Source organism: Apteryx mantelli, chromosome 18 (assembly GCF_036417845.1).
Source record: "Apteryx mantelli isolate bAptMan1 chromosome 18, bAptMan1.hap1, whole genome shotgun sequence".
Taxonomy (NCBI): domain Eukaryota; kingdom Metazoa; phylum Chordata; class Aves; order Apterygiformes; family Apterygidae; genus Apteryx; species Apteryx mantelli.
In genome coordinates, this window is record NC_089995.1 from 3,043,173 (window position 1) to 3,070,941 (window position 27,769).

At 53.2% G+C, this 27,769-nt stretch overlaps 1 protein-coding gene across 2 annotated transcripts; it reads left to right on the top strand.

Annotated features, from left to right (window-relative positions):
- Window positions 1-2: 2 nt before the first annotated feature.
- ZNF341 (zinc finger protein 341) lies at window positions 3-27,752 on the top strand. 2 transcript variants are annotated; one of them, XM_067307614.1, is made up of 15 exons: window positions 3-76; window positions 4,511-4,621; window positions 6,186-6,373; window positions 7,512-7,664; window positions 8,327-8,566; window positions 9,853-10,048; window positions 11,291-11,375; window positions 12,432-12,622; window positions 13,633-13,826; window positions 14,993-15,201; window positions 16,849-16,945; window positions 18,659-18,791; window positions 19,659-19,770; window positions 20,576-20,646; window positions 21,920-27,752. In XM_067307614.1, the coding sequence occupies exons 1-15, from the start codon at window positions 46-48 to the stop codon at window positions 22,432-22,434; spliced, it is 2,526 nt and encodes an 841-aa protein (XP_067163715.1). In that variant the 5' UTR covers window positions 3-45; the 3' UTR covers window positions 22,435-27,752. The 2 variants fall into 2 exon arrangements, with proteins under 2 accessions (XP_067163715.1, XP_067163716.1); XM_067307615.1 differs by lacking the exon at window positions 3-76 and adding an exon at window positions 2,680-2,711.
- Window positions 27,753-27,769: the final 17 nt, after the last annotated feature.

The window sequence follows — 27,769 nt, forward strand, 5'->3', positions numbered from 1 at the left end:
CAATGCCCGTTCAGGCTGGCGGGTCGCGGCCGCCCCGGCTCCAAGATGGCGCAGGCGATCTTCGAGGCGCTGGAAGGTAGCGGCGGCGCCGGGCCGCGCCGGGGCACAGCGGGGCCGGGCCCCCCCGCGCCGCCTCCTGCCCCCGCCGCGCGGCACCGGGTCGCGGCGGCGGCCCGGCCCGGGGCGGCTCGGCTCGGCTCGGGGTGGCTCGGGCGGGGGCGGCGCGGCGGGGGGCGGCGGGCGCGGGGGCTCCCGGCGAGCGGGGCGGGGCCGCGCCCCCCCCCCCCCCCGCCCGCGCGCTGCGGCCCCGGGGCGGGCGGCGCCGGGGGCGGGGGCGGGACCGGGAGCGGCCCCGGGCGGCAGCCCCGCCGCGCGGCACCTCCCCCGGGAGCCCGGGCCCTGCGCCGCGGGGCGCCCCGGCACGGCACGGCGCGGCCCCTGTGCCCGGCGCCCCGGGGGCTCCCAGTACTCCCGGCCCTGCTGCTCCGGGGCTCCCCGGCCCTGCTGTCCCGGCGCCGCGGGGCTCCCCGTCCCCAGTGCCCGCGGCGCGGCGGCAGCCCTGTGCCCCCGTCGCTGCGCCGGGTCCCTGGCGCTCCAGGACACCCCCGCGCCTGGGCACCCCGGTCGCTCCCTGTCCCGGTGCCAGTTCGCTGGGGCACCCGTGGGAGCATGGGGGTGGGCGACACTGGGGGACGTGGGAGCATTGGGTGTGGGGTGACGTGGGGTGCGGGTGACACTGGGGGATGCGGGAGTGTGGGGGATGTGGGAGTGTGGGGTGACACTGGGGGATGCGGGAGCATTGGGTGTGGGGTGACGTGGGGTGCGGGTGACACTGGGGGAGGTGGGAGCGTGGAGGATGTGGGAGCGTAGGGTGACACTGGGGGATGCGGGAGCGTGGGGTGTGGGTGACGCTGGGGGACATGGGAGCATGGGGCAATGCTGGGGGATGTGGGAGCATGGGGTGTGGGGTGAGGTGGGGTGTGGGTGACGCTGGGGGACGTGGGAGCGTGGAGCAATGCTGGGGGATGTGGGAGCTTTGGGTGTGGGGTGATGTGGGGTCGTGGGAGCATGGGGTGCGGATGTTGCTGGGGGATGCGGGAGCATGGGGCAACACCGGGGGCCGTGGGAGCGTGGGGCGCGGGCGACACTGGGGGATGCGGGAGCATGGGGCGACGCCGGGGGACGCGGGAGCATGGGGTGCGGGCGATGTCAGGGGACGCGCCAGGGGAGCTCTGCGAGGCCGCGCTCGGCTCCGGTTGCTCGTGCTGGTGCCGCCCTCCGCCTGTGTCTCCGTTTCCTTTGCTCCCCGCTCTGAGCCTGTGGTTAACTCCGCTGTCCCCCTGCTTTGCCCCTGCCCGAAGGACCTTGCGTCTCAATCCGCCCCCTCTGCTTTGCAAGTAGCCCCGAGACCAGGGCAGCGGAAAGATGAGCAAGGGGGAGTTATTTCTCTCGATTTTGTCAGGTTGCTTCATGCATTCGGCAGCACTTTGTGCGTAACCAGGTCCCCTGTTTCCTCCTCGCAATCGACTCCTCACGGTGTGCGTTTCCTCATGGGGGTCAGGAGAGCAAAGCGTTTTGGCCAATTGGAAAAAAACCCACTTTTTTTCTTAAGCCCACAAAAAAGGGCAGCTTTTCGTGGCTGATTTTGTTTCTTTTGTTTTGTTTTCTTAATTGATTCGTTTTCGAGGTGGGGGTGTCTCGGCCTCAGCCTGCAGTGCTGCGGACGTGGTCGTGTCCTCGGTGCACGCCGGGGCAGGGGTGTATCTTCACGCCTGTCACTGGACACCTGGTGGCAAAAGAGCGGCCTCGGCCATGAACCTCGGCGCACGAGGGAACGTAAAACCTGGGTGAAACGGAGCAGTCTTGTTTCACTGTCCAAACTGAGAGAAACGTGAGAAGGAAACAAAATATCCCGAATCAGTAGTCTCGCACTTTTATCCTCGTTTTCCGAGAACTCTGTGTTTTCGTCAGGTTCTGGGGAAAACGTGCTGCCAGTAAGGAGAGAAGCATTGGCTTTTCTTTTAGGTTTCATGACTATGAAGAACGTCGTACAGGGGCTCGAGCAGGCTCTAATCAGTGCAGACTGCTCCAAAGCTTTCTCACTGAGTCCATGCATGGCCTTGAATGGTGTCAAGTACCTGTATTCGCTTTAATTCATTGGTTACTAAACCCCAAACTTACTGATTTCCCTCCGTATTAAATGTGTAATTGTGCATTTAACTTGTGAAACTGCAGTGACTCCATGGGCAGGTTTGGTAGCCGCTTGTGCGAAATGTCAAGCGGATAAAGAGCAATATATTTCTGTTGTCGTGGGCCGCTACACGCAGCGTTAGCGTCGCTGTTGCTGCGTTACCTGTCTGCCGCTGCTCTTGGTCGCTCCTCAAGCCTCTTCCAGTTGGCAGGGTTGAGGCTGTAACGTGGCTTTTTTGCTCTAAAGATCTGGCAGCTTGCCGGGAAGGAACGCGGTTGTCTAGTGCACGTGTGGCATTCTTGGTGGGAACAGCGGGAAGGCTTCAGCGTTTTCATGTGCAGTGGTTTTAATTATGACCGCAGATTATTACGACCGCGTTTTTGATTCCCGGCTTTCTGTTGCATCCAGCTTGTTTGCTTCCCTGCAACCACTGGGAAGGGCTCCTCCCTTTCGTGCTCCGGCTGGCGTGCGCTAACCGGAGCCTGCGGTATTGCGTTTGCAGATGACCAGGGGAATATTTGTGAGTAAGGAGGACGATTTCAAAGTAGGGCTTTAGCGGGGATGAGCAGGTCGGCCGAGGAGCGCGCCTGCAGGGTCGGCCGTTGGACCTGTGCCGCGGCAGCGGCTGCAGCCCTTTGCGCGGGTGAAGGGGCCGGCAGCGGGACGTGGCGCTCGGCTGTGCCGCGGGGCGGTTTGCCTTCCCGCGCGCGGCGGTGAGGCCGGCGTGGAGCGTGGAGCGGGCGCCTGCCTCTCCCTGGCAGCCGCAGAACCGCGCTCTGGCGGCTCCCTCGCCGGGGACTCGCAGCGTTTGTGACCTTTCCTCGGTGGATGCTTGATGGAAAGGGTGTTCGTGGAGTCTTCCTGCTGTCTGCTTCACGCTGGAGATACAGGAGAAATGAGAAATCCACTGCATTTTGCTGTGTGCTCCCCTTTGGGGAAGGCACATCCCCGTGTGCAGGAGAAATTTAAAAACTTGCACCTTGCAGGCATCGAGGTTTCTATAAGCTGCGGCATTTTTCTTGCTCTCTTTTGTAGCCTGAATACAGGCGAAGCTGTAGTGGGAAGATGGGGCTGCTGCTTCTGCTCTTCTGTTCCTCTCTGCTGTGACCTGTCACGACGTTTCGCTGTCCTTCCTGGTGCTGCTTGCTCCCTGCTCTCTCCTCAGGATCTGTGCTCACCTGCACTGTTTGCAAACGAGTAGACCTCTATGTCTTCTCGGTAGCGTGGCACGTAATTCTGAGTTTGGCGTTAATAAGAGATGCACAGTCTTGTTCTGCAAAGATCTCGAATGAATTGCTAGAGAGGCTTTTGCCGTTTTTTTTTCATAATCAGGTTGTTCTGCATTTCTTTACCTCTGGTTTCCAAAGCAAGAAAGAAATTGCTTTGGGCTTGATCCACGGGCTGTGTGCCGCTGGCCAGGTGGGCTCCCTAGACGAGCAGTCCCCGTCTCCTGTATTTATCCGGAATATTTTATAACATTTTAGCTGTAGTGAAAAATATTTGTGCCAAAGCAAGTGAGCTGATTCTGACAACAAATCTGTCTGGGTGCGTGTGCTTTCATGTAGTCCCGAGGGAGATGGAAATGAGAGCGAGCGACCGACAGCTCTTGCATGAGAGGCGCCTGCGGCGCGGCGGGGAGCGCGGCCGGGAGGGGAGGGAGCCGCCGTCCAGCTCTCCTGCATGTCCCGGGGGGCAGCCGGTGTCTGAACGGGTCCCCCCAGCACCCTTCCTGGGAGCCCACGCTTGCAAGTTACTTCTAAATGCCATAACTAAATCCTCCCGTTGTTCACCGGCCTGTGGATGTCGGATCCGGGAGCCCTGCTTTTGGAAACGGGGAGGCATTTCGAATGCTCCTGCCTCGGAGCAAAGCTCGGTTGTGGGCTGACACAACGCTGCTGCCCACGAGGGGTTTTGTCTCACGCCGCCCCCCCAGGGAGGTCCATCCAGGCCGTTACCCTGGCTGGGCCGCGACATCCTAAATAGCCACTTCTTAGCTCTTTTCGTACCTGCAGTTTGCAAACATCCGTCCTCTCTGCAGCAAGCGCCTAAAGCCAAGCGCTCTTTACGCTGTCAGATTCCCTTGCTCCTCTTCCCTTTCCTCCCCTTGTGTCAATAGAAACGGGCAGGAACGTTTCTGCAGTAAGACAGCGAATGCTGCGGAGCGGAGGGGGTGTGGGGGCGGCAGCGGCTCCGCGGGAGGAGCGGAGCAGGCCACGGCAGCCGGCGAGTGACCTCCCGGCGCGACGCACTCGGTGAGCACGGCCCCTCTGCATTCGGCGTGCGCTCGCTTCACCCTCCCCGCTTGTGTCTCCCTTACAGGCATGGATAATCAGACGGTGCTGGCTGTGCAGTCCTTACTGGATGGTCAAGGAGGGGTAACCGATCCATCCGCTCAAAATGTCAACTCATCCGCCACCATCCAGTCCATGGGTGAGTCTCTTTAGCACTGGGAGAGAAAGAAGAGGGGCAGTGGTCTCTTGCAGCATGCTCCCCGTGACAGTCGGGCAGAGCAGTGACGCAGACTGTACGTACAGGACACTGCTACGAGCCTTGTGACCCATCAGCTGGGCTAGGTGGAGCAGGAGGAATGGGTCTGTGCAAGCGCCCAGGTGAGCAGAAAGATGCTTTTGGAGTTGGTCTTGGCAATAGGCTGCCCTGGGCACTTCGATAAGGGCGTGAAAGGAGGGAACAGCATCCTCCCTGCCGCTGGTGCTTGTTACTGTTTGTGTTTCGCTAGTACTTGCTACTGTTTATATTTTTTATGTAATGAGCAGTCCCTTATCCTCTGGGGGTGTACTGCTAGCCCAGTCGTTGAGTGAATCTGCGTGAATGAATACGGGAACTGGTGGTTTACGTGCACATGAAAACTCCTCCTTAGGCATTCAGGATGTTACAGCTGGTGCCTGTCTTTGGAGCTGACTCCCCCAGAGCTGGTAAATGTAGTCCAGCCAGTGCTGGACCAGGACTTGCTGAGTAGGTGCAGAACTACCCTCTGGGTCTCTCACCTATCAGAGATTGCAACTGCAAGTGAGGCTGACAGTTTTGCTGGCAGAAGACCCCAGAGCCTGTTCAGGGGATTGATACTCTGAGCCCTTCCTTGTGAGACTGTGTTTTCTCTTCCTGCTCTTTTTCCCCTTGCGTGGAAGAGGCCAGCCCATCTATCAGATTGATTTGGACAGTGAGTTCCCACTTCATCCCATTATTGAAAAAACCTCTCCTGGTGACCACGTTCTGAGCTGTGCTCCTGGAGGAGTTACAATCTGCATCCCTGACACAGTCCTGCCTGAGGCTGTGCCAGGAATCAGACAGCAGTCACAGCCTTGTGAGCCACAGGGTACTTTTTCCCAAAAGGTCTGAGTCCAGCTGTCTCAAATGAAAAGCGGCATGTGCCTGTTTGGGTTGCTAGTGCTGCAGATTTAATCTAGAACATGGTAGCTGAGTTGTCTTCTTTCTGCCACTAATATCAAGCAGAGGCACTGAAGACCATCAGTCTTCCTGTGGGGGGGAGGTTTGAGGAGCAAGCTGTGCCCTGATTTTGCCACTGACTCTGTGCCATGATGCAAATTACTCCTCTTCCTCTGTGCAACTTGAGTAATAAAATCTGCATCAGCCAGAATAATCATGATGCTTTGGAAGAAGCAACTTAACTAAAAGCAGAAGGTGGTGCAGGAGCAGGGCTGGGTTGGATATTCATGTCTTCGGGATGAGAGGACAGCCTGCGGGATTCAGCTTGTCACAGGGAGACTGTCAGTTTTGTATATGGGTGCAGGGCTGAGACAGGCATATTCCCGTCAGTTGGCTTTAGAGAGAGCTGGGGTTTGGGGTGGAGGGACAGTTTTACCCTTGCAGCTTATTCTCTCCTGATGATGATGTCCTAGAGATCCAGAAGGTGTCTGTTCTCCTGCCTCTTCTGGTTGTTATTTGGTGTAGCACTGGGGGATGCAAAAGAAAGGGAGCTGGAGGCCGGAATGGTGATCTGGTTCTCTAATTGCAGATGATGAAGATGTGTTCCTGTGTGGGAAGTGTAAGAAGCAGTTCAACTCATTGCCTGCGTTCATGACCCACAAGAGAGAGCAGTGCCAGGGAAACGCCCCTTCCCTCTCCACCGTCTCCCTGGCCACCAACAGCGTGTACACCCCATCCATCACATCGGTGCAGCAGGCTCCAAGCGCCAGCCGGCAGGTACCGTGCTGCGAGCCGGCAGTCTCCGTGGCTCTGTTGCCGTTGTTTTGGGAGTGGGAGAACCTCTGCATAATGCTTACAGATCCAGTGATACCTCATGACTGACCTCTCTTCTAGGAGGCTCAGCTGTGGTCGTGTTGGATTTTGACCTCATCTTAAATCTGCCTGGTCCTCTGCTGTAAGGTGTCCTTCAGCATGAGTGTCCAGCCCCTTTTCCTCAGGCCAGGAGAAGTTTCTTATCATGTCTGTGCTACAGCCAGACTTGGGTTCCACCCAAGAGCACCAGTGTCACAGCTGGCCTGGCAGGCCTGCCCGTGCTGTGCCTTGCTCGGGATGGAGTGGGTCTCGCTCTTCCCTGGACTGCCATCTGGCTTGTGAGCAGAAGAGGAGGGCTGTGGTTGTGGCACCCTCACCCCTGCCTCCCACTGCGCAGTCTCCTGCAGATAACCCCACGTGGTGTGGTGCGACGTGCCTGAGGGGGATGTTCTCTGGGAACTCTCCTCCCCAGCAGACTTCTCAGGAGTGAGTCTGTGCAGCAGTTCCCATATGCATGACGCATCCTGTGCCTGCAATCATGGTGGCTTCTGAAGTGCTTCAAACCAATGTTTTTTGTTTTTTTTTAAGTTAACTTAGTGCTGGTGGACGGTGCTGTCTGGGTCTGCAAACACTGGTCATTTTTACCAACAACATGGGGACAGCCCAACCTCCCCTCCTATAGTCCCTCTCCGATCTGAAGAGACAAGCCTGACGTTCACCATCTGTAGCCAGAGCAGCGTCCTTCAGTCCCCCGCCTTTCCTAGCAGGGAAAGCATCCAGTAAAAACCTGAAATTGTCTGCAACCAGTTTGTTCTGCAAAGCTTGTTTAATAACCAACCATTTGAGCCAGCGGCCACTTCCCTGAACCATCAGAAGCCTTTATACCTCCTTCTGTGAAGAACATTTCCAGAGCTCACTTACTGTTACAGCTAGCAGGGGACGCGGTAGGAAGCAGTAGATAATTACCTTAGCTCGTCTGCTCACTAGAGGCTGTGAAAGCAGAGACTCAGAGGTTCAGTAAAAAGCACAATGTCATTGTTTTTCTTAGTTTATTATTTTGTCCTTTTGCTGATCAACAATGCAACAATTTTTTTTCTTTCAGCAAATATCTACATACATCACAGTTCCTCCATCTCCTTTGATTCAGACCCTTGTGCAGGGGAACATCTTAGTTAGCGATGAGGTGCTGATGTCGGCCATGTCTGCTTTTACCTCCTTGGACCAGCCGATGCCGGCGGTGCAGCCCCCGGCGCAGGTAAGGGACATGCGTGTGCCCCGGGGACTCCCATTGTGTGGGATCAGACTCAAGAAATCTGCTTTGATGCTGAGTCCTGGGCACCTTCCCAGTGTGACAGCCAGGCTCAGGGAGGCCTGATAGATGCTGACAGGATAACTCCAGGGTCTGCTCCCTCCTGGTGTCCTTGTTGCTGGATGCTCAGACCTTTGTAATATGGTCTCTCCAGCTTTTTTTTGCCTCTCCAATAATGGTTGGTTTCTGGAGCCCTCATCAGTTTGCCCCATGGATCTCCTCTTGGGATGGTTGGTGTAGGATCTCCCCAGGCCTGGTCAGGCCACTGCTGGGCTAGATACGCTCTCCATGCTCTGAAAAAGTTCTTAATAACCAGAAAGGTTAGAAGCTATAAAAACAAAGCAAAAAAGCAGTGGGACTTGAATGCTTGGAGACAATGTCTACTGACAGATCAAGCCAACCTTCTGCAAACCAGCACAACCTGCTCCAACCTGGCAGCTGGACAGTGGAGCGCTGTGTGATGATGTTGTCACTGTTGCTGCAGGTGCCATTCTGAATCCCGACGGGGAGCGTGGGTGTGAGGGTGCAGCACCTCCACCTCGGCCTTGCTAGACCAGTGCCACATTTTCAATGCCTTGCGCGTCTGTCTCTCCTTGTTCTGTTTTCAGAGCAGCTTGAGTATGCACGCTGGGGCTGGCTATCTCTCCCAGCCCCCCCCACCACCGCCACCTCCTCCGCCACCCCCTCCTCAGCCGCCGCCACCTCCCCCGCCGAGTCTGGGGGCTCCGGGGCAGCCCAGCACCGGGGGCGGCGGCGTGGTCGAAGTGTACAGCACGCCTGCTCCGATGGCAGCAAACAGCACGGTGGAGATTCAGACGCTGGGGATGCAGCCCTATCCGCCCATAGAGGTAAGGCCAAGTCCGTGGGGGCTGTGACCTCCTGGGCCTCTTCTAAATAGCAATGGAGTGGTGCCATCTGGGACTCGCCTGGACTAGAAATGCAGGATTAGAGTCTGGGAAGATGTGGTAGGTTATTTTACAAACATTGGTTAGGACTGATCAGAAAGATGCCAGCAAGAGGAAGAGGATTCTGAGAACAGGAAAAAACAATTAAGAGGACGGGCGGACTTGGCTGACGAGGGATTGGAAGCCCTGAATGCGTGAGCTTGGTCTGCTGTGGTCGAGGGATACCTGCAAGTGTTGGAAGTGAGAGCGAGGTGAGGTGAGGGAGCTGTCCTGGAGGGGGTGCAGAGCACAGTGCTGCACATTGCAGGCTTAAGTGGGGAGCAAAACTCGGCTTCTCCTTGAGAGAGACATGGGCGTGAGTGGCTTTGCGTGTCGTCAGCTGTTCATAGCCACCACGTTAACATTGCCATTCACATTGGGAAGGGAAGAGGTTTCCTATCACTCTGTACCCAGCGTGTCTGCCTCCCAGCATGGCAGCAGCACCTGTCTTGTTATTGGGACTGGACTGGAAACTACTGGGTGTGATAGAGGTTGGCCAGCCTTATCTTTGTAGTTGGCATCTGATCTGGAAGTGCAGGTGTTCACAAATGGATGATGGCATTGAATACTTACTGCTCTGTGTTAATTTATCAGGGTGGGTAACGAAAAAGACCTCAAACCATGCCACTCCAGACTGATGTCTCTGTTTTTCTCTAAGCATCACCCCCTGTTCTTTCCTAATAATAGTGGCAGTGTAAATGGCTGTGCTCTGCTATCTGGAGTTTTCTTGCGCCTCCTTCCCTTCTGCAGTCCTTCTCGGTAGGCAGCAGGGCCTGGAGATTCCTGCCTGCAGGAGTGGTTTGAATCCCCAGGATCAGTGGTGATTGTTCTGGTAACCTGCTCTGGAGGGATGAGAACCGGTTCTAGGTGTAGGACCTAGATGTGGGAGTAGGAGCTCCTTAAGAGAGTTTCTCTGTTGTCCTGTTCCTGACGTAACAAATCCTGGATACTTGGTGGTGATCAGCAAAGCATTTCATGCAGTGCCTGGGATCAGGTTTAGTTAAAGACACGTTGCCGGATCAGATGAACCAGAAGTTCGATCCAGTTTGGCAGGAGGCAGAAAACTCAGCCGAACTAATATCCTGCTCTGGCAAGTGTTGCTGGAGATGTAGAGTAATAGGCGCTGTACTTGGCACAGTATGACACTGTGCAGCAAATCTGTTTTTCCACTGATAATTGCACTCTTCCAGGTACCGAGCCAGTGTGTGGAAAATCCTGTGTATCCCTCTCCTCCTGTGTACAGCCCTGGGAAGCAGGGATTCAAATCCAAGAGTACCAGCACTCCCACACCTTTGACCAGTGCAGGAGGAGGCAATGTGGTTGGCTTTGATTCTGCCTCCGCTGCCAAAAGTAGGCGCTCCAAAACCGAGAGTGGGCTGCATGAAGGTAGGTGTCCTTATGGCTGTTGCCATGCTCTAGCCCGTAGGCCTCTGGGCTTGTCCTGTAGTGCACAGTTGAGCTGCAGGCTCTCCAGCCTGTTGGGTGGCACTGGCTGTGCACACTGCTCTAGAGGAGGAACATGACACCATGCCCAAGGCTATCGAGAGCAGGCAGAGGTGTGGACTTGCTTCTTGTCCGTTATCTCTGGACACACATGAAATGACTGTCAATGTGCTACTGCATGGGGCAGACTTCTGCTAAATCTCTGCAGCTATATACTTATTGGATCACACTTGAAAAAGGGGAGATCCTGCAAATAAAGTGATAGGGCTTGGTCCATGTTAAGCTAAGCAAGAATGCCCAGCTGCAAGGCCCATGGGCTGGATGTGGCCTGGCCCTTAACGCTCTTCCCAAGGGCTCAGCAGACCAGACCCTACCACGTGTTCCAGTGTGTATCCTGCCTGCGAACAAAACGCGCCTGTCCCCAGGTAAGGCAGGACAGGAGCATGTCCAATTACAGGAAGGATGAGCATCAGACCCTCCACTGGCAGAGCCTGCCTGTTGCTTATGTGACCAACAACACACATGTGGCCAAGTGACCATAGACCAAGCCTATGGTGGAGGAAAGCCATGTGGCTTTTCTCACCGGGAAGGTTGGATCTGTGGAGATACAGCAATACCTATACTAGGCTTTAGCATAATCTGCAGAGGTGTGAACGATCACGCAGGCTGCAGCTCTCAGTCCAAAATTTGCTAGAGCAGCCCGCGGTTCTGCTGTTTCCATTGGTTTATACCCCATCGTAGTAGACGGAAGATGTGACTGACTGATCTTCCAAGTGGGAGAAATGTGCATGTGCTCCAGCTGATGGCTGACCTTGGTGTGGTCATAGGAGAGAGACAGAACTGGGGCCCCTCCTCTCATTAATCCCATACCTGTTTCTAATGCCCAACATACTTTTAAAGCAGCTGCTTTGTAGCACAGCTGGAAGGATCCCCTGAGTGTTTAATAACCACAGAGGGTGTCCTGCCCCTTCACTTTTCTCCTCAGTGCTTCTGCTTCTAGACTTAGCTCAGGCTACATTAAATGTAGCCTAAACCACTCCCTTCTCTGGCCAGTCGGATCTTACCCCTTCATGAGCACTTTATTCTTTGTCCTGGATAGATATGTCTCGGGGTGATAGTGCAGAGCAGGGGGGGACGGGACTGTGCCACGTGATCTCATTCCTGTGTGCGCTCTTCTGCTTCCAGGGAAACCAAAGTCCCCCAAGCTGAAATGCACTTACTGCGACAAGGCCTTTACCAAGAACTTTGACCTGCAGCAGCACATCAGAAGGTAACGGTGCCACCAGCGTGGACACAGCCAAATGGCTGGGGCAGATCGGGCATAGCCCCACGGAGCAAGACTGAGTCCCATAGGCCTCACGTTTGTCTCGTCACCCAAAATACATACCGTGCTGGGAGGTGATCCTTTACTCCCCTCCCTCCAGTATACCTCTCCCAGGGAGTAGCTTAGCGGTTGGGGTGAAAGCTGCATTGTCGGTGTAACCTTCTTGGTGATTATGGGCTGGGATTGGAGACTTCTTTCCTCATTGATGAGACCTTGAAAGTCAAACCTCTTGTCACCCAACTGCTGGAGCAGCGTCACCTCCACTGCTTCCCTCTGCCCTTGCTCTTCTTTCCCACCCCAGCAAGCTGCAGTCTTAGTGGCTTCATGGGGGCTGGTATTACCAAACCATAAGCCAAGCTTAGTGTCTAGGTGGGGAGCTCTTATAAGACCTAGGCCTTTGCCAGGTGGCAGTTGAAATTTTCAGTATCTGCCCCATCAAAGACTGCAGAACTTGAGGCAGGTGAGAAGGAGCAAGTGGTGGTTTTGCTCCCTTTCCCATCCTGGACTCTTCACATGGTGTGCACTAGGTGTCAGAGCCAGCTTTCTCTCCCACAGCAGAAAAGCAGGGTAGAAAGATATTTCTGCTGCAAAAGGGGGAGAGCAAATTCAGGGAGATTGGGGGATTCCAAGCTAAAAGCTACATGTGAGCAAGAGAGGAGTGACAGGGAAGAGAAGGATGACAGGAACAAGCAATGGGGTCCCAGAGGTCAGTGTGGAAGCCCTGAAGGTGATGTCCTATGTTGCGGCAGAGCTCTTTCTCCTCTCCCATTTCTTCCTTTGATCCCTTGTCATCCCCGACTGAGAACATTTTGTCTATGTCGCAGGCTTATCTCTCCAGGCCTCTCGCAATCCACTTGCTCCGGTTAATCAGGTCTCAAAGCCCTTGTTTGGCAGATACAGGAGCTGCTCTGCCAAGCAGCGAGTGCTCAGTGCAGACTCGCAGCAGCCTTGCTGCCATGGTCCACGCCTGGGGGCTGCTGACGTGGTGCCTCCTGCCTTTAGTCACACAGGTGAGAAGCCGTTCCAGTGCATTGTATGTGGCCGAGCCTTTGCCCAGAAGTCCAACGTGAAGAAGCATATGCAGACCCATAAAGTGTGGCCTCCAGGGCTGGGGTGCACCATCTCCCGCAACTCCATCACGGTGCAGGTCATGGCCTTGAACCCCAACCAGCCGGAGGACGAGGAGAACGCAGGTTTGCTGCCTGGGGACGGCGCATGTTAGAGGCAAAGCAGTGATGTGGAGAGTCTGCATGTTCCTGCATCTCCTCGTCCCTAACAGGGAGAGAGGGGAGAAAGGAGCTGTGTGTGCAGTTGATGTTTGCATCCCCCCCTTGGGGGTTAGCAGCACACATTAGACAAGTGCACTGGGTGTCTGTCTCATTTGCTTGAGTCCTGCTGGCAGCTGCAGCCCATGGGTACCCATTGCAATGGTGGGTCCAGGTGCTGGTGAGACAGCGGCCCCGAACTCTGTGACAGATCATGCATGGGAACAGGAGGAGGCATCTTCCCCTTCCTCACTCCCTGGGGATGCAGCCTTGGCAGTGTGCGAGCCACACTTGGCAGCTCTGATCTAGTGGCTGGACAAGCTGCTGATTTAACATAGTCCAGTGCTCTGGCCTGTTTGCAGCACTGAAGTCATGCCTGGGGTGGGTCTGCCCCCCCTGGCCAACTGGAAATGCTTGAGGCAGAGAAGAGCTCCTTGCTGGCAGGCAGTGGTGTGGATAACCTTTCTGCTGGTTGCCTCAGTCCCGAGTAAGAGGGGAGGGAACAACACAGCGTGGCAATGTCGTGTCTAGGACAAGGTCCTACTGGAGCTGCTCTCTGCAGACCTCAGGGCTGCTGCTGGACTCTGTGTGTTACCTGGATCTTACCTCCCATCTCCTGCCTGAGATGGGGTGTGAATCTGGCTCCGGTTCCCTGAAGGGGGCCTGCCATGCTGACTGCTCCACGGGGCATGTTTATTTCTTTGGAAGCACTATGGTAAAGAGAACGGGTCAAGGAGAGGAAGACACAGAAATCAAAGCCCTTGATAATCTGTAGACAGGAAAGTTGGGGAATGAGATTCATCTGATCTAAAGAATCTGCCTTTGAAAGAAAGGAAGAGCCTGGAACCAGAGCCAGGCCTGGGGTGTCTTGGCAATGCAGAGCAGCTTTCAGAGCTGCCTGATTGCAGTCTTTGACTTTGTCTCTCCCTGTTCTTCAGGTTTGACTCAGCCCTCAAGGAACCCTGTGCAACCACCCCAAGACATGGTCCCCATGGAGGAGAGCGAGACGGGCAAACTGGAAGCCAAGCAGGTTGTCTTGATCGATAGCTCTTACCAGTGCCAGTTCTGCCCCAACAAATTCAACACCTACTTCCAGCTCAAATCACACATGACGCAGCACAAGAACGAGCAGGTGGGTGGGGACGGAGGGTGCCTTGTGTCAGTGGTGAGACTGAGACAGGCTTCGTCCTGTGCCCCGGCGCCCAATATCTGTCCCCAGCGCACTGCTCACTCTCTAAAGCTGCCTGCGCTCCCCCTGCACTGTGGCTCACTGCATTGCTGGGTCGCAGGTATGTGGTCTGGGCGGTTTTGAAAAGCTCCGCTGCCTCTGCTCTGTGGAGCTCCCTGGGAGAAATCAGCCAAGCAGGTTCGGGCAGCTAGAGGAAAAGGAAAGAAGCAAAGTCCAAAGTCTTCAGTGTAGGTGGCAGCTCTCAGGTCGTGGGACAGTCACCGCTGGGGTGTTGTGATCTCACCTGCTTGGGTGATTTCAGGTGCTCAGAGCAACACCCCTTTCTCCATCTCACTCGCTGTCCTCAGAGGAAATGCCCTGATGTTCTGCGTTTGTAGAACAAATGTCACATGGAAGTTGAGCAGGTTCAACCCAACCCTGAGAGGCGGGAGAGGCGAGGGCTAGTGGGACTCAACTTCTGGAGCTATGTTTGCTTGTGGGCCTGGTCTCATCCCAGTGATCATACTGGAAAGGGAGCAAGTCCTACCTGGGGGGCTGTGCTGAATTTGCACGTCCTCTGCAGCTGTTGACCAGCAGCTGAAGCAGCTGTGTGAGTCAGGGAAGGAGTCTAGTTGCGTGGGATTAGCTGTGCCCCGTGGGGGCCTCCTGTGGGCAAAGTGGGCCTTGGATAACAGCCCGATGGGTGCTGTGCAGTGCGAGTGGAGTTTGTCCTAATTCCTGTTTCACTTCCAGGAGGTTCTGCTGTTGCCTTGACCTAGAGTTGTCCTTCCTTTGGGGCAGGCAGCAGAGGAAGGGGATGTTTTACCACCACGTTGTCCTGCTGCAGTGCAGGGCAGGGTTTCATTGCTGTGCCCCTTCCTGAGTGCCAGCGGCCTTGTGGCGGACCCATGGGCACGATGGGGCGCTCTGGGAACCGTGGTGCTGCTTCGTTCATAACATCAGCTCAGCCACTCCCCAACACAGGGGACAAAGGGACAGGGGTCGCGCTCTGAAAGTAGACCCAGTGGCAACAGTTTCCGAACTGGAAGGCCTCACTGTCTGTTGGCAGAGGATTTGCCCTGTTGGTTTCCATGGCGTGCTGCTCCAGTCACTCTCCCGTCTTCCCCCAGGTGTACAAGTGTGTGGTGAAAAGCTGCGCTCAGACCTTCCAGAAGCTGGAGTCCTTCCTTGAGCACATCAAGAGCCACCAGGAAGAGCTGAGTTATCGCTGCCACCTCTGCAGCAAGGACTTCCCCTCCCTGTATGAGCTGGGTGTCCACCAGTACTCCCACAGCCTGCTGCCCCAGCACAGCCCCAAGAAGGATGTGGCCGTGTACAAGTACAGTAGCAATTGGTGCTTACGAGGCTTGTAGGAGCGAGTGCGTGCCGAGCGTGTTTGGCTGAGAGCTGTCAGGACCCTAGAGGGGGGAGGGGGCTGTGTGTTCAGCAGCCGCGGTTCCCTTGGGCACCCGAGTGGCAATGGGAGGGTCCCTCCACCAGGCTGCAGGGCCGAGCACTTTGTACGCAGAACCTGGACCTGAGGTTTAGGATGCTATGAGAGCATGACCCGTTATAATTCACTCTTGACTCCTGGAATGTGAGCTGGTTTGAGGTGCTAACAGTGTCCTGAAGAGAGCAAAAGCAAAAGGTGATCTCCATGTGAGTGGCAGACAGGACAGGGAGCAGAGTCACATGAAATTCCAGCAAGGAATCTTTCGGAAAGACAGTGAAATACTGGTATTGGTTGCATGGGAAGATCCCATCACTGCAGATCCTCTGTCAGGGGCCAAGAGTGAGATGGGCACAGCTGAGCCTGCCTTGGGCTGGGTGAGAGACCTAGGGGAGCCCCTTCCCAGCCTGTCTTCTGTGATTCTCTAATCACCTGTAGTGAAGGAAGTGAGGGCTGTAAAAGCTGTGCCCAGGTAAAAGACTTATTTCTCCTTTTCTCTTGCTGCAAAGGGGACCGTTGCCTGGGAAAGCCTTTCTATTAATGCAGAGGGGAAATGTCAGAATGTTTCATGAACAGCACTTGGGAACAGTTGAAGTGCATGTAGGTACATACAGGAAGAGTAAGAGGTCCAGTAGATACTGGAAGTCACTTAGGAGCCTCACGGAATAAGTATCTGCTACTTCTTAGTTGGGCCATAATTTCTAGTTATTCTTGTGCTGGGGAGCTTCATCCTACAGCTTGCTAGCAGTGATCCTTTTTGAGATCAGAACCCTTCTTATGTTTGAGGAGGTTTTAGTCTGATCTCCAAAGGAAAAGAGGTTTCACAACAGATACACCGTGTGAGTGCCTGTGTGTTCATCATTGACGATGCATGTACCCATTGCCCTTGATCGGTCAGATTTGGCGGAGGTCTCAGAAATACTGCCAAGATTTATGAGAATAAGTGAGCAGGTGGAGGAGGGCCTTGGTGGTGCGGGAGAGGCAGCAATGTGAGCTCAAACTTTATTAGATACTGGAAACTCCACATGGGAGAACATTGCCTTGTGGCTGCCCCAACCATGGGTAACACTTCCATTGTGCTGTGCAGTCACCCAAGAACTTCTTCACTGGGAGCAGTTATCTTCTGGCAGTGAAGGTGGGAAGAGATGTTTTAAGTAAGGTGAAGTCTTTACTTAGGGCTTGTTTTCATGAGGAAACCATGAAATATGTGCTTGGGTACCTGGGTGCTCTCATGCCAATAATGTGAGGAGTTAGTGTGGCAGAGGACTAGCAATTTCAAGGCTTCTCCACCCAGTTTTCCAGCACCTCCCCTTTGCAAAGGAAGCTGAGTGTGAGTGTGATCTGGCCATGTGGGTTGTGGAGGTTTCAGAACGTCTCGATGTTGGTATCGTCCGTACCAAACCATCCCTGCCAAAAATCAACCTGGAAGGTGGCTGGTGAGTGGGTGTGTGCAGCCCAGCGTGGGGTTTGCCTGCGGTGTGGGGTTTGCCGGCGGTAGCCTCGTTCACAGGCTCTGTCCTTTCTCTCCGCATTCAGATGTGTGAAGTGTGTAAATAAGTACTCCACCCCGGAAGCCCTGGAGCACCATCTGCAGACAGCAACGCACAACTTTCCCTGCCCTCATTGCCAGAAGGTGGGTGGGTGCCTGCTGCCAGAGCCGATCCTGGCCATGCAGTTAGGGCTCTGAGGGGGATGGGAACCCTTGACTCCCTTTCCTCTCCCTTCCTACCTCAGTACGGACTGGCAGGCTCATGAGGTGCTTTTCAGAGAGACGGAGGTGATTGCACCCTGGCCTCCGGCTCTCTTGCCTCTCTCGTGCAGAGTACGTTCCTCCCCACAGTGCTGGCTTTTCTCCCGGGCCCCGTTTGGTGCACAGGATTTGCAAGGGGACCTTTCTCCCTGTCAGCCCTCTGTGTGCCCATGTGTTGCATTGGGCTTGTGCTGTGCAAAGAGCCGAACTCCCTTGCACCCTTGACACACTCAGTGTGGTGCTGGCTCGGGTCTTTGACAGCACAGGACTTTACACCCTGGGCTGCCATCCTTGTTTCTTAGAAGCAGGCGTGCCAGGAAAAGTGAGGCAGGTTTTGGGGAGGTGTTAGGGTAGCGTCGGTGCCACGCGTCTCAAGGGCTTTGACCCACCATGCCTGGCTACCTGTGGCTGGAAGGGTTGCGTCTGGGAAGTCCTGGGAGAGCCTGGACACCCACGTTGCTCTCCTCAACTCCCACCACAGTAGAAGTCTCTGGGTCTCCCCATTTTCCCCTCTTTTGGATGAATGCTCTGTGTCCTTGGAAAAGAGAAATCTGTCTGAGTGATGTGACTGGGACTGGAATGATGCCCGGGTAGGTTTTGGCTGGAAATACTCTCTTCAGCATGAACCCCAAGGGGGTTTGAGGGGCAGAATTTTGTGGGGTTTGAATTCTAATAAATTATTCTTTGAAATCCAGACTAAAATTTGGACCCTTGCTCCTCTGTTTATAGCCAAGGAAATGAAAATCCTGCAGTGGGGGCAGGGACAATCTCAAAGGAGTGACCACTCTGTACTGAGGTAGCTCAGGAAGGGGAAACGCACTCCTGCCATGGTTAGTAACCCATCTTTCTTTACCTGTCTTTTCTCCACTCCCCCCACCAGGTGACAGATGCCCTTTTGGGCCTGGGTGGGACTTCGAGCAGCAGCAGCAATAGGGCTTTGAGAGCCCATTATCTGCAGCAGTGTTTTTTACTTCTGTTTGTGTTCTTACTAATATTGCTGACTTCTGGAGATGCTGTGAGAGCACAGCCCTGGGTACCAGACCTCCTGGCTCTCCTGTGCTCCCCCCGATGCGTGCTTGCAGCGATCTCTTTAGGTATTCACTTAGCTTGGGTATTTTCAGTGTCCCCGTTAGCCAAAGGAGCCATTCACACTGACTTTATAAAGACCATGAATGAGAGTACGCCTGCATTGGGAGCCTTTGGTAACAGATGACTGGGAAGCGCACAATAAATTTAGCACTGTGGGAAGTTAGTAACGACTGGGGTTCCTTGCCCAGCCTGTGCTACTGATGGCTCCGACAGAGTGTCCGTCTGGGGCGCTGGTCCTCAGTACTTCCATGGTGTTATTAAAATTTAGCAGCAAGGTTTTGGCTTGTGTTTCTTAAGGATAAGAAGTTTGTTTTCTTTTAAAAAAAAAGATGTATCTGTATTTTCCTTACACAAAACTGAAGATTTCCTCAGTGCTTCTTTTCCAAGAAAGCAGTCACCATGGGCTTCATTGGCTTTTTATATAGGCTACACCTCCCTTGACCATGCAGGCTCAGTGATATCCCTTGCGTGATGCTGGCTCTTAGCCTTGTTCTTGTGTGTTAACAGGTGTTCCCCTGTGAGAGGTATCTGCGCCGACACATCCCCACGCACGGCGGGGGCAGCAAATTCAAGTGCCAGATCTGCAAGAAGTTCTTTCGCCGGGAGCACTACCTCAAGCTGCACGCCCACATCCACTCGGGTATGGGCGCCACTGGTGCTGGAACACCTTCCCTGCCCGCTGGCAGCCCTCCAGGGACAGAAGTTTCAGGATCACAGCTCAGTGATCAGAACCTGCCTCTTCCCAGCTCTCTGGTGATCCCGTTTCAGCTGAGCTGTAACCTTGGGCACCTTGTCCAGATCGCAGACACAGAGCCAGCTTGGGACTGTCAGGGCTTGTTATCCCAGGCACAGTGCCACGGAAGTGCAGCCGTACAGCTGCCACGCTCTGCTCTGGGCTGGAAGCAGGTTGCCTTTTGGGGGTGATGCTGGGCCCATGCACATTAGTGTAGTGGAGCCACCCAGGCTGGACCCAGAAATTCTGGGAGTACAGTGCAGAGGTGACACCTGGGTGGCTCTGGATAATTTGACTTAAGCCCAAGAGACTTTACCAGTTCTAGTGCACTGCTGGCCTTGCTGGATCCAAACTGGCCTGTGCCTACTGCTCAGTGTCTCCACGTCATAGTCCTTGCTGCACCCAGTAATGCCCTGGCTATTTTCCTAATAACTAGAAAGACAGAGTCAACTGCATGAGTCATCTGTAATAATATATGGTTTTGGATCAGCCTCATGCCCAGTACCGCACCAGGTAGGAGCGGGACATGGAGCTGGCTTCCCTGCTGCCCAGGGTTGCAGAAGCTAAGGAAGCTGGCCCTGGGGAGGAGGAGCAGCGTGCGATGGGGATTGTAGCCATCCCTCCATGCATCCATCAGGCAGGCTAGGGAAACCTGGGAGAGCTTATAGAGAAGCAAAGACTGGCTCTTCTGCCAGAGTGAATCCTGTACATGATGAGAGCAGCCCTGTGTCACTGAGCTCTCCCTGACTCTTGGTCTCTTGGTTTCTTACACAGGAGAGAAGCCCTTTAAGTGCTCAGTGTGTGATGCAGCCTTCAATCGGAAGGATAAACTCAAGCGGCATATGCTGATTCACGAGCCTTTCAAGAAGTATAAATGTCCCTTCTCGTACGTAGTGTGTCTCCAGCATGGTGCTATGTCTTAATGGGTCACGAAGGGATTTGGGAGGGAAGGAACGTCTCTTGTAGGTCTCCTAGAGTACGTGTATTGCATTTGCCAACCCACTGCTTCTTGGGGAGGCAGTAATGCTGGGTGCTGTTGAACTGGGAACCTAAAAGTCCCAGTTCCTGTTATTGACTTCCTGCAGGGCCACATCATTTCACCTCAGTTCATCAACCTGTGTAAAATAATGCCTGCCTGCGAGGGAGGCTTTGGGGATTGCACTTGGGGAGCACTGGGGAAAGGAAGGAATATTATCTGAGCACAAAGTGCTGAATGAAGTGATCTTCCCAACTGTCAGGTCTCAAAAAGCACTTGGCAATGTGGGAGCTAATGCACAAGCCAAAGAGAGTCAGGTTTAGGAGGTGCATCCTCCCAAGTCTGTGGGACAGTCATGAGTCCTCTGAGACAGCCAAGACTGACTGACTTCTCCCTGCTCCAACCAACTTGCAGCTCCCTCCAGAATATTTCTGCCTCCAGCTGGGATCTTGAACCTGCTGCTTTTAGGAGCATTCATGGTGAGACAAGGGCGAGGTGTAGCCTAGTGGAAGTCACATGCGTCCCTGTAGCAGTCTGTTTATTCCTTGCCCCTTCCAGAAGGGCTGGAATAGTGTGGCTCCTGCTGTGAGTCCACCTGAGGATCCACCTGGGGGCTGCTAAGGAGAAGGGCTGTGAATCTCTTTATGGCTGAGCATCTCTGTGCATCAATCCCCAGCTGATTCATGCTGCTCACCGGTGTTTGTTATTCTTCCAGAAGCCACACAGGCTGCAATAAGGAGTTTAACAGGCCTGACAAGCTGAAAGCTCACATACTGTCCCATTCAGGTAAGTGCAGCTGGCCTCTGCCCTTGCTGCCAGTAGTTGGGAAGGTAGAAGTTGTTGGGACTCGCTTTGACACTGGGGGAGCATGTTACAGAAGGAGTAATCCAGAGAAACAGGAGGTGGCAAATGGTGAAAGTGCTTCCGCTTTGTGACCCCCCAGAAGCGCAAGATGTTCCCTGCAGATGGTTTCCCCACGGTGTACCTCCACCCACCCCTCAGCTAACACAGCTACTGTGTAGTTTTATGGGAGATTTTCCACAGCATATGGTACAATGTTTCCCATACGTAAGCCTAAATTCTTAATACCGTTTATTAGCTTTATATTTTTTTATTTCTGTTGTTGCAGGCCTGATTATGTAAGCTTGTGTTTTACAGCTGTGTCTAAGCTTTTGGCTCTTTCCTAAAGCAATATAAATCTGTAGGCAGGGCCTGCGGGGTGAGACTCTGAGGCAGTGCTGGATTATTCAGTGTTCACTATCAAATGAATGACCACAGTGATCTGTCCACTCCTCACTGATAATATCTTCTATTCAAGCGGAGAGCTCTTGGGATTCAACTCCCTTCTCTCTATGTTCCAAACACGATGCTCCTGCTCCTAATAAAGACAAACCATTTCTTCCTGGGCCCTAGGGAACTCTGTGGTTTTTGTCTGTTGGGGTAAAACTGTGTCTTTTCTTGTGCCTGTCATGTGCAAAGCTTTGGAATGGGAGATCGGATGGAACTGTGCTGACAGTGCAGTGGTTGTTGTGTTTCCAACACCAGAATGTTCCCATACTTGGGAGAAAAAAAGTGAAACTTTTTTTTTTATTATTTACCAAATACACTTGAAAAGAAAAAGAACCAGAGTTTAAGACTGTTCTGTCTTTTCACCACAATCACCTGACACTTTTTTCTGCTAATATTTTAAACCTCTTATTTGGAGGCAAGGACTAATGTTGTAACCCTTCCTGAACCCTGACATTCAGGGTGTAGCAGCACCGACTTTTCTGATTGCCTGGCACAGTGTCTTCTTAGACCATGGCAGGGGTGGGTTGGGGTGGGAGGGTTGATTGGTTGTTTTAATTAGCAAACCAAAAAAGCAAGTGGCTGCTTGGGCAAGGAGGTGGCTGTTTCAAGCTGCAGGGTAGGAGAGGGAGAGAGGGTATGTGTTAGGATGCTTGGAAGAGGAGCTAGAGCTGCCATGGCCTCCCTTGGTGTGGTGCAGATTTGTCTGAATATCTGCGTTTTGACGCAGGGTTCTTTAACGGCGCTTTCTCTCCTCCAATGCTCTGTGCAGGGATGAAGATCCACAAGTGCCAGTACTGTAACAAGTCCTTCAGCCGACGAGCCCACATGATGGAACATCAGCGCTCACACACCGGCAACTACAAGTACCGCTGCCCCACCTGCAGCAAAGGCTTCACGCGCCACAAGTACATGAAGGACCACAAGTGCCGGCTGGGCTCACCCAAGGACAAAGACCTGCAGCTCAGGAAGCCCCAGAAGAAGCGGGTGGCGCGGGGGCGCAAGGCGGGCCTTTCCCTCCCCAACCAGCTGGCCCTGGCAGAGCTGAAGGACAGTGCCGCTGGGGAAAGCTCCCGGGAGGGCGGCCCGAACAAAGAACAGTTCCAGGAGTCGGACGCCGTCCTGTCCATCGTGGTGGGGGGGTCAGGAGCTGCTGAATCGGACCTTGTTGTTCCCGGGCAGCCCAGCAGCATTGCGTCCAATTTGGCACTAGCGGAGTTGCAGACTGCCTCGGACGGCCCCTGCACCATGCTGGCTGTCCCTGTTTACATCCAAACAACTGAGTGATGATGTGTAGGGCCACTGTGTGGCTGGGGCCTGCTGCTGGGGGTGAAAATTATCACAGTGAAAAAGACCAAAGCTCTTGTGGCGAGGTAGATGGATATGAGAGAGAGTGGCTTTCATTTCCACTTGTTCTTCCCTTCCTTGGGCAAAGGACTTCTTGGAAGCCACTGATGGCTAGAAGGCACTGAAGGGAATAGCTCCATATTATCTTGTCCTTCTACATCACTGGTCAGCCTAGGGCAAGAAGGACTAAGATCCCTGAATCAGGGTGAGACGAAGGAGCGTACAGCCTCACAACAAACAGAGCTGCTGAAACCAGATGGCTTTGCAAATCACAGCCTATCCCATCTGTGGTTTTTCTGGCCTAAAATCTGTATTGCCCAGTATTTGGGTGGCCTTTCCAAGAGCAAACAAATGATCCTTCCTAGTGGAAGCAAATTCATCCTGAGATCCTTTGGGAACACTGTTCAGAAATACCCTGAATGACATGTCTGGTATCTTTCTCTTCTCTGGCTCTATCAGTAGAAAGATTGCCTTGTCTGTACTACCTGTGTTATAAACACCGTGGACCTGAAGTGCTGCGTGGAGTCAGTGGGTGGGAGCAGCTACGTGTTGAGGTGGCGGTGACAGGTCTGAGCGCATGTGTGTGTGTTGGCTCTTCTCTCTGCTTGGTGTTCTCTCCACAGTGTTTGCTCTTTTCACGGTTTTTCTTCATATCCAAGGATCTCAAAGTGCCTTAGACACCAAGGAGTCAATTCTCATAAGCAGTAAGCGTGACACCTCCTTTCTTGACCCCTCCTCTGTACAGAAGCGGAAACTAAGGCGTGGAGGTGATCTGTTCAGGGTCACACAGGAGACTTGGGATGCACCCAGGAACCAGTTTTCTAATATCAGCCCTGCAGGGTATTTCTGTACATGTCTTCTTCTCTGTTAGCTGCTTCCCAGCCTGCAGATTTCCTTAGCTCAGTTTTATGGGCCAGTTGTTAGGGTTTCAGTGGACCACTGGCAAGTGGGTAGTCAGTGTAGTCAAGGAGCAAGAAAGCCCTGTGTCATGGGGACAGTTTCTATTGTCCACTCAGCTTCTGTTCTGGGATTTCCCAAGCAGGAATCCCTCCCTATTCCTTTCCCTCTGGGCTCCAAGTAGTGTCTTGTTTTGGCAACCTATTTTTCCTCTAATGTTTTTCCAGAATGAGAAGGGGTGAAGAAGCAGTGCCAGCAATCTTGCCCGTACAGTGGGGACTGTGCGAGGGAAAGGCACAGGAGAGCTCTCCTCCCTGCTTACATCCAGTTCAAGCTCAGTTGTTGACACTTGATCAGTGGGAGCGCTGATGGTCTGTGTCGGCCCAGGAGACCACAGGAGAAATCATCTGCTCCATCTTCCTGTTATGCCAAAGGTGCCTGTTGCCCCAGGCTGTAAGAGAGCTTTTCCTAACTCTTTACTGTCCTTTCTCACTGAAGCGTTCTGTGATGCCTTGCTGGCCTGGGAGTCTCGGCGCACAGGCGCGTTGAACCTGGGGCGCCTAATGGGAGGGAACTGAAATATCATTGTGTAATGCTGGTAAAGGAGCTGCACCGGCTGGTCTGGGGCCCAAGGTAGGTAGGATAGCTGTCGAGAGTGCTGCTCCCTTCTCTGCTGGGCTCCCTCTTCCTTGCTGCTCCGCTCTCAGCCTCCGGGTTTATTTTGCCGCAGGAGAGTCTCGGTTGTTGAGAAAGGGGACTCGACTAGGCTGGAGAATGCTGCTGCCACCTCTGGCTCCAGCCAGGACATGCTTCCCCTGTGCTGTGCTCTCCACTGCTTTCTTCCCGCTCCACCTATAGATCAGCTGAGCTGAGTTTGCCTTTCTTGGCAGATTTTGTGTGATGATCTACTGAGTCGCCTGGAGATTCAGGAGGCTGCATTTGCAGTCGCTTTCTCCTGTGGTGGTGCGAGGCAGAGTGTGGGCTGGGCCAGTTCTGGGTACTGAAGCCCTGGCTGTGGATTCCCACCTTCCCTCCTGCTGTCACACCTGGGGAGCTGTGTGTGTCTCTGGCAGCTGGACCAGTCAGCCCAGCACTACTGCTCTGACTGGTCTCACCCCAACGCCTGTCCACAAGCTCCCTGAGCTCCCTCCAAATGCTCTTCCTGGCTCCTTGCAGTGCATTTTGCTCAAATCTAGTAATAGCAATTTGCAGGGACAGAGTGTGCTGGTGTCTTGCCCATCATAGACATCTGCCTCCTGATGGCATGTTCTTCCAGACTGCATCCAGCCTAATGATGAATTACGGTCCTAAGACCACTGTCACCCTGGAAGGTGATCACACAGTGCCTGTCAGGATGGTTCCTATCACCAATTTTCTGTGCTCAGTTCCATCTTCTTTAACCCCTCCTAACTCACTTTTTGCTTGTTTCACTATTTTGTGATGCTTCTGTACTTCCAGCCATTGGCGTTTGTTAGGAAATGGAGCACAGGACTTAGGAGGAAAGGCTGAGAGAACTGAGTTTGTTCAGTCTTAAGAAGAAGTTAAGGGGAGGCCTTATTGCTGTCTACACCAGCAATGGGAGACTGTAGAGAAGATGGAGCCAGGTTCTTCTCAGAAGTGCACAGGGACAGGACAGGAGGCAATGGGGACAGACTGGAACATGGGAAATTCTGACTCAGTGTAAAGAAACAAAAAAGCTCTACCAAGAGGGTGGTGAAACACTGGAACGAGGGCACAGAGAGGCTGTGAGATCTCCGTCCTTGATGATATTCAAAACTCAACAAGAGCATCCTGCTCTGACCGGACCTGCACAGAGACATCCAGACAGCTGTTCCTACCTGTGTGTTTCTGCAGAATTTCTTGTCTGCTTTGAAGGGCAGTTTATTTGCCCACAATGTTTGTTTTAGGTATTTGGCTCTCGTGGGAGGGGAACAGTCACCAGGAAATGGGTTGCTAAATATACTTTTCCTCTCCTCTGTACCCATCCTGTACAGTGTCATTATGTGGCCTCTGTGCTTGCTACAGTATTGCAGTCAGGTCTATTCTGAGATGATAGTGTGTGGGCAGAGCACTCCTTCAGCCAGGAGGAAAGGTCTGGATGCATTCCCTTCCTTTCTGGCCTCTGCTTTCCACCAGTCCTGATCACAGGGCAGTCAGTCCGAATGAGATGCTGAAAACTGTTTTTTGCTGGCTACCCTGAATGTAATTAAGAGTTGCAAGCAGAGCCTCAAAACAGCTTTGCGTGTGACTTTGGGAGGCAGGGGCTGAGAGACGCTGCACTATTTGCTCGATGTGCATTTGTGTGTGCGGTGCTGTTTCACTAGCGCTGTTTTATCTTGACCATAATGATTGTTCTCTTTAGAGTAAACTTGAAAGTGACTGCACATAAGATTATAAAGTAATAGATCAGAAGGGAAACTGGGCTGGTTGATGGCACAGCTCTTGCCTTGAGAAGCTCTGTGGATGAGCATCTCGTGTATGTCTGCTGGATGCTCCAACCCCAGGGGATTTGTGGAGGGAAGGATGAGCGACTGCCTGCGAGAGTGGCAGCCGCTGTCCCCCCGCTTCCCAGCTGAGCTGGCTGCACAGGAGCAACAGCACACCTGGCAGCTGGCTCCACAGCTGCTTCCAGGTCTTGGCAGTCCCTACAAACCTGGGCAGATACTACTGGAGCCTTATTGCCCTTTTGGTAAAAAGGAAAAAAAATGCAGTTATTTAAAAAACAAAACAAAGCCCTTCTCTGTAGCCATGCTGCCTGCAGTTTAAATTTTGACATGGAGGGAAGTCCTGTGGGAAAGGGAATTTAATTAGAAAAAGTACATCCTATCACTGAGACGTCATGAGTTATGTGCCGTACTCAGCGCTATTCTCTATGCAGCAAGCAGTCGTGCGTGGAATTTGGCTCATCACAGCAGGCCAGGAGCTCCTGAAATCCTCTTTCTTTCTTGCTGTCCCAGCCTTGTCCAGCTATTTAAACTCACCCGAAAACCTAACTTCATTAGAGTCAATTCAGATGCACACAAGCTGTACTGTCTATTCTCTGCTGGCCAAAATGGGTAATACCCCTCTCACAGGCATAACACACCTGTAATCACTGCACGGGTACTGAGATTTTGCTGTGTAGTATGTCATCCCCAAGGCGCTAAGGGCAAAGAGTTAATTCTACCTAGGAATCCCATTTTTGCTTCCTTTAATGCGGAGCCTCGCCACTGTTTAACAGCGCAGTGCAGTGCAGGCTGGAGTGCATCCCAGGCAGCTTTAAGGTGCTGTTGCTCCCCGTGCTGGGAAGGGCGCTGTGCACACTGTGCGCTCAGAGCATTGACTTTGCCCTAGCACCATTCCACAAGACTGGTTCAATCCTGCCTCTCAGACGCAATCATTATCTGTACGGACCCACTGTCAGAAGCATCTTGGCATTTTCTGGAAGTTTCCTGCAGTACTGCAGGGCCACACCTATCCCCTGGATGAAGTGGCAGCATCTATGTAAGAACTGGATCTGATACTGGATCAGAACAAAGGTCCATGGTGCCCAGCGTCTGCTTTCTGATAGCAGATGCTTACGTGAGAGTAAGGAAAGGGCAGGTAAAACACTATCACCCTTTGTACTCTCCCAGTCTCTAATGATGTCAGTGTGGGGGCTTTTCTGACCTCAGAGAGTGGTTTCTGTAAGCCTCAATGGACTTTTCTTCTGTGTATTTTTCTGGTTTCTTCTGTATCTAATACTACAAAGTTAACAAGACAGAACGAGGAAGGATCTGGTTAGAAAACTTTGTTGTTAAACTCCTGTAGACTGTTGATTTGCCTCTTTTTGCTCCTGTTCTGCAGGTTCCAGGCTTGTGTAGGAGATACTTACACTGTTCATTGCACTGCAAATTCAAATATACTATGTTCAAACCTCCCTAGGATGGCCAGTTTGTAACAGTCTAGCGTGGGGTTTCTAGTTTAAACATACCCACTTTTTCTGCTGCTTTCTGCTGCTTTTTCTCCAGCCTCCAGTTTTGATACCTAAGCAGAGGACAGTGATGGATGATGAAATGCTATGCTGACTGGTACTCTAGAAATCTTTTACATATGTTTGATAACAGTAGAAAATAGGCTAAGTGCACTCAACAATGTGTGAATGAAAGGCTTGAATTAGCAATAAAGGAAGGGGGATGATAAAGCTAGGAGTTTTCTAAATATGTCAGTGGATTTTTTTTAGAGTATGTGCTGTTGCTATAGCCACTACTTGTTTGAGGAGCTCCCTTGCATCTCTCTGAAGATACGCCACAAGAAGAGCTTTGGAAGTATTGATGTAAAAAATGAGAGCGAGCTCTTGTGATTCTCCCTACTTATACATAATGATGCTGTCTTTAATTATATTAGCCTGTGCAGTGTT

Excerpts from the sequence above, each read along its gene's own strand:
- ZNF341 (XM_067307614.1), top strand. The coding sequence starts at position 46 with ATGGCGCAGGCGATCTTCGAGGCGCTGGAAG. Across the intron at positions 77-4,510 it reads GATCTTCGAGGCGCTGGAAG|GCATGGATAATCAGACGGTG; the intron begins GTAGCGGCGGCG and ends TCTCCCTTACAG. Across the intron at positions 10,049-11,290 it reads CGAGAGTGGGCTGCATGAAG|GGAAACCAAAGTCCCCCAAG; the intron begins GTAGGTGTCCTT and ends TTCTGCTTCCAG.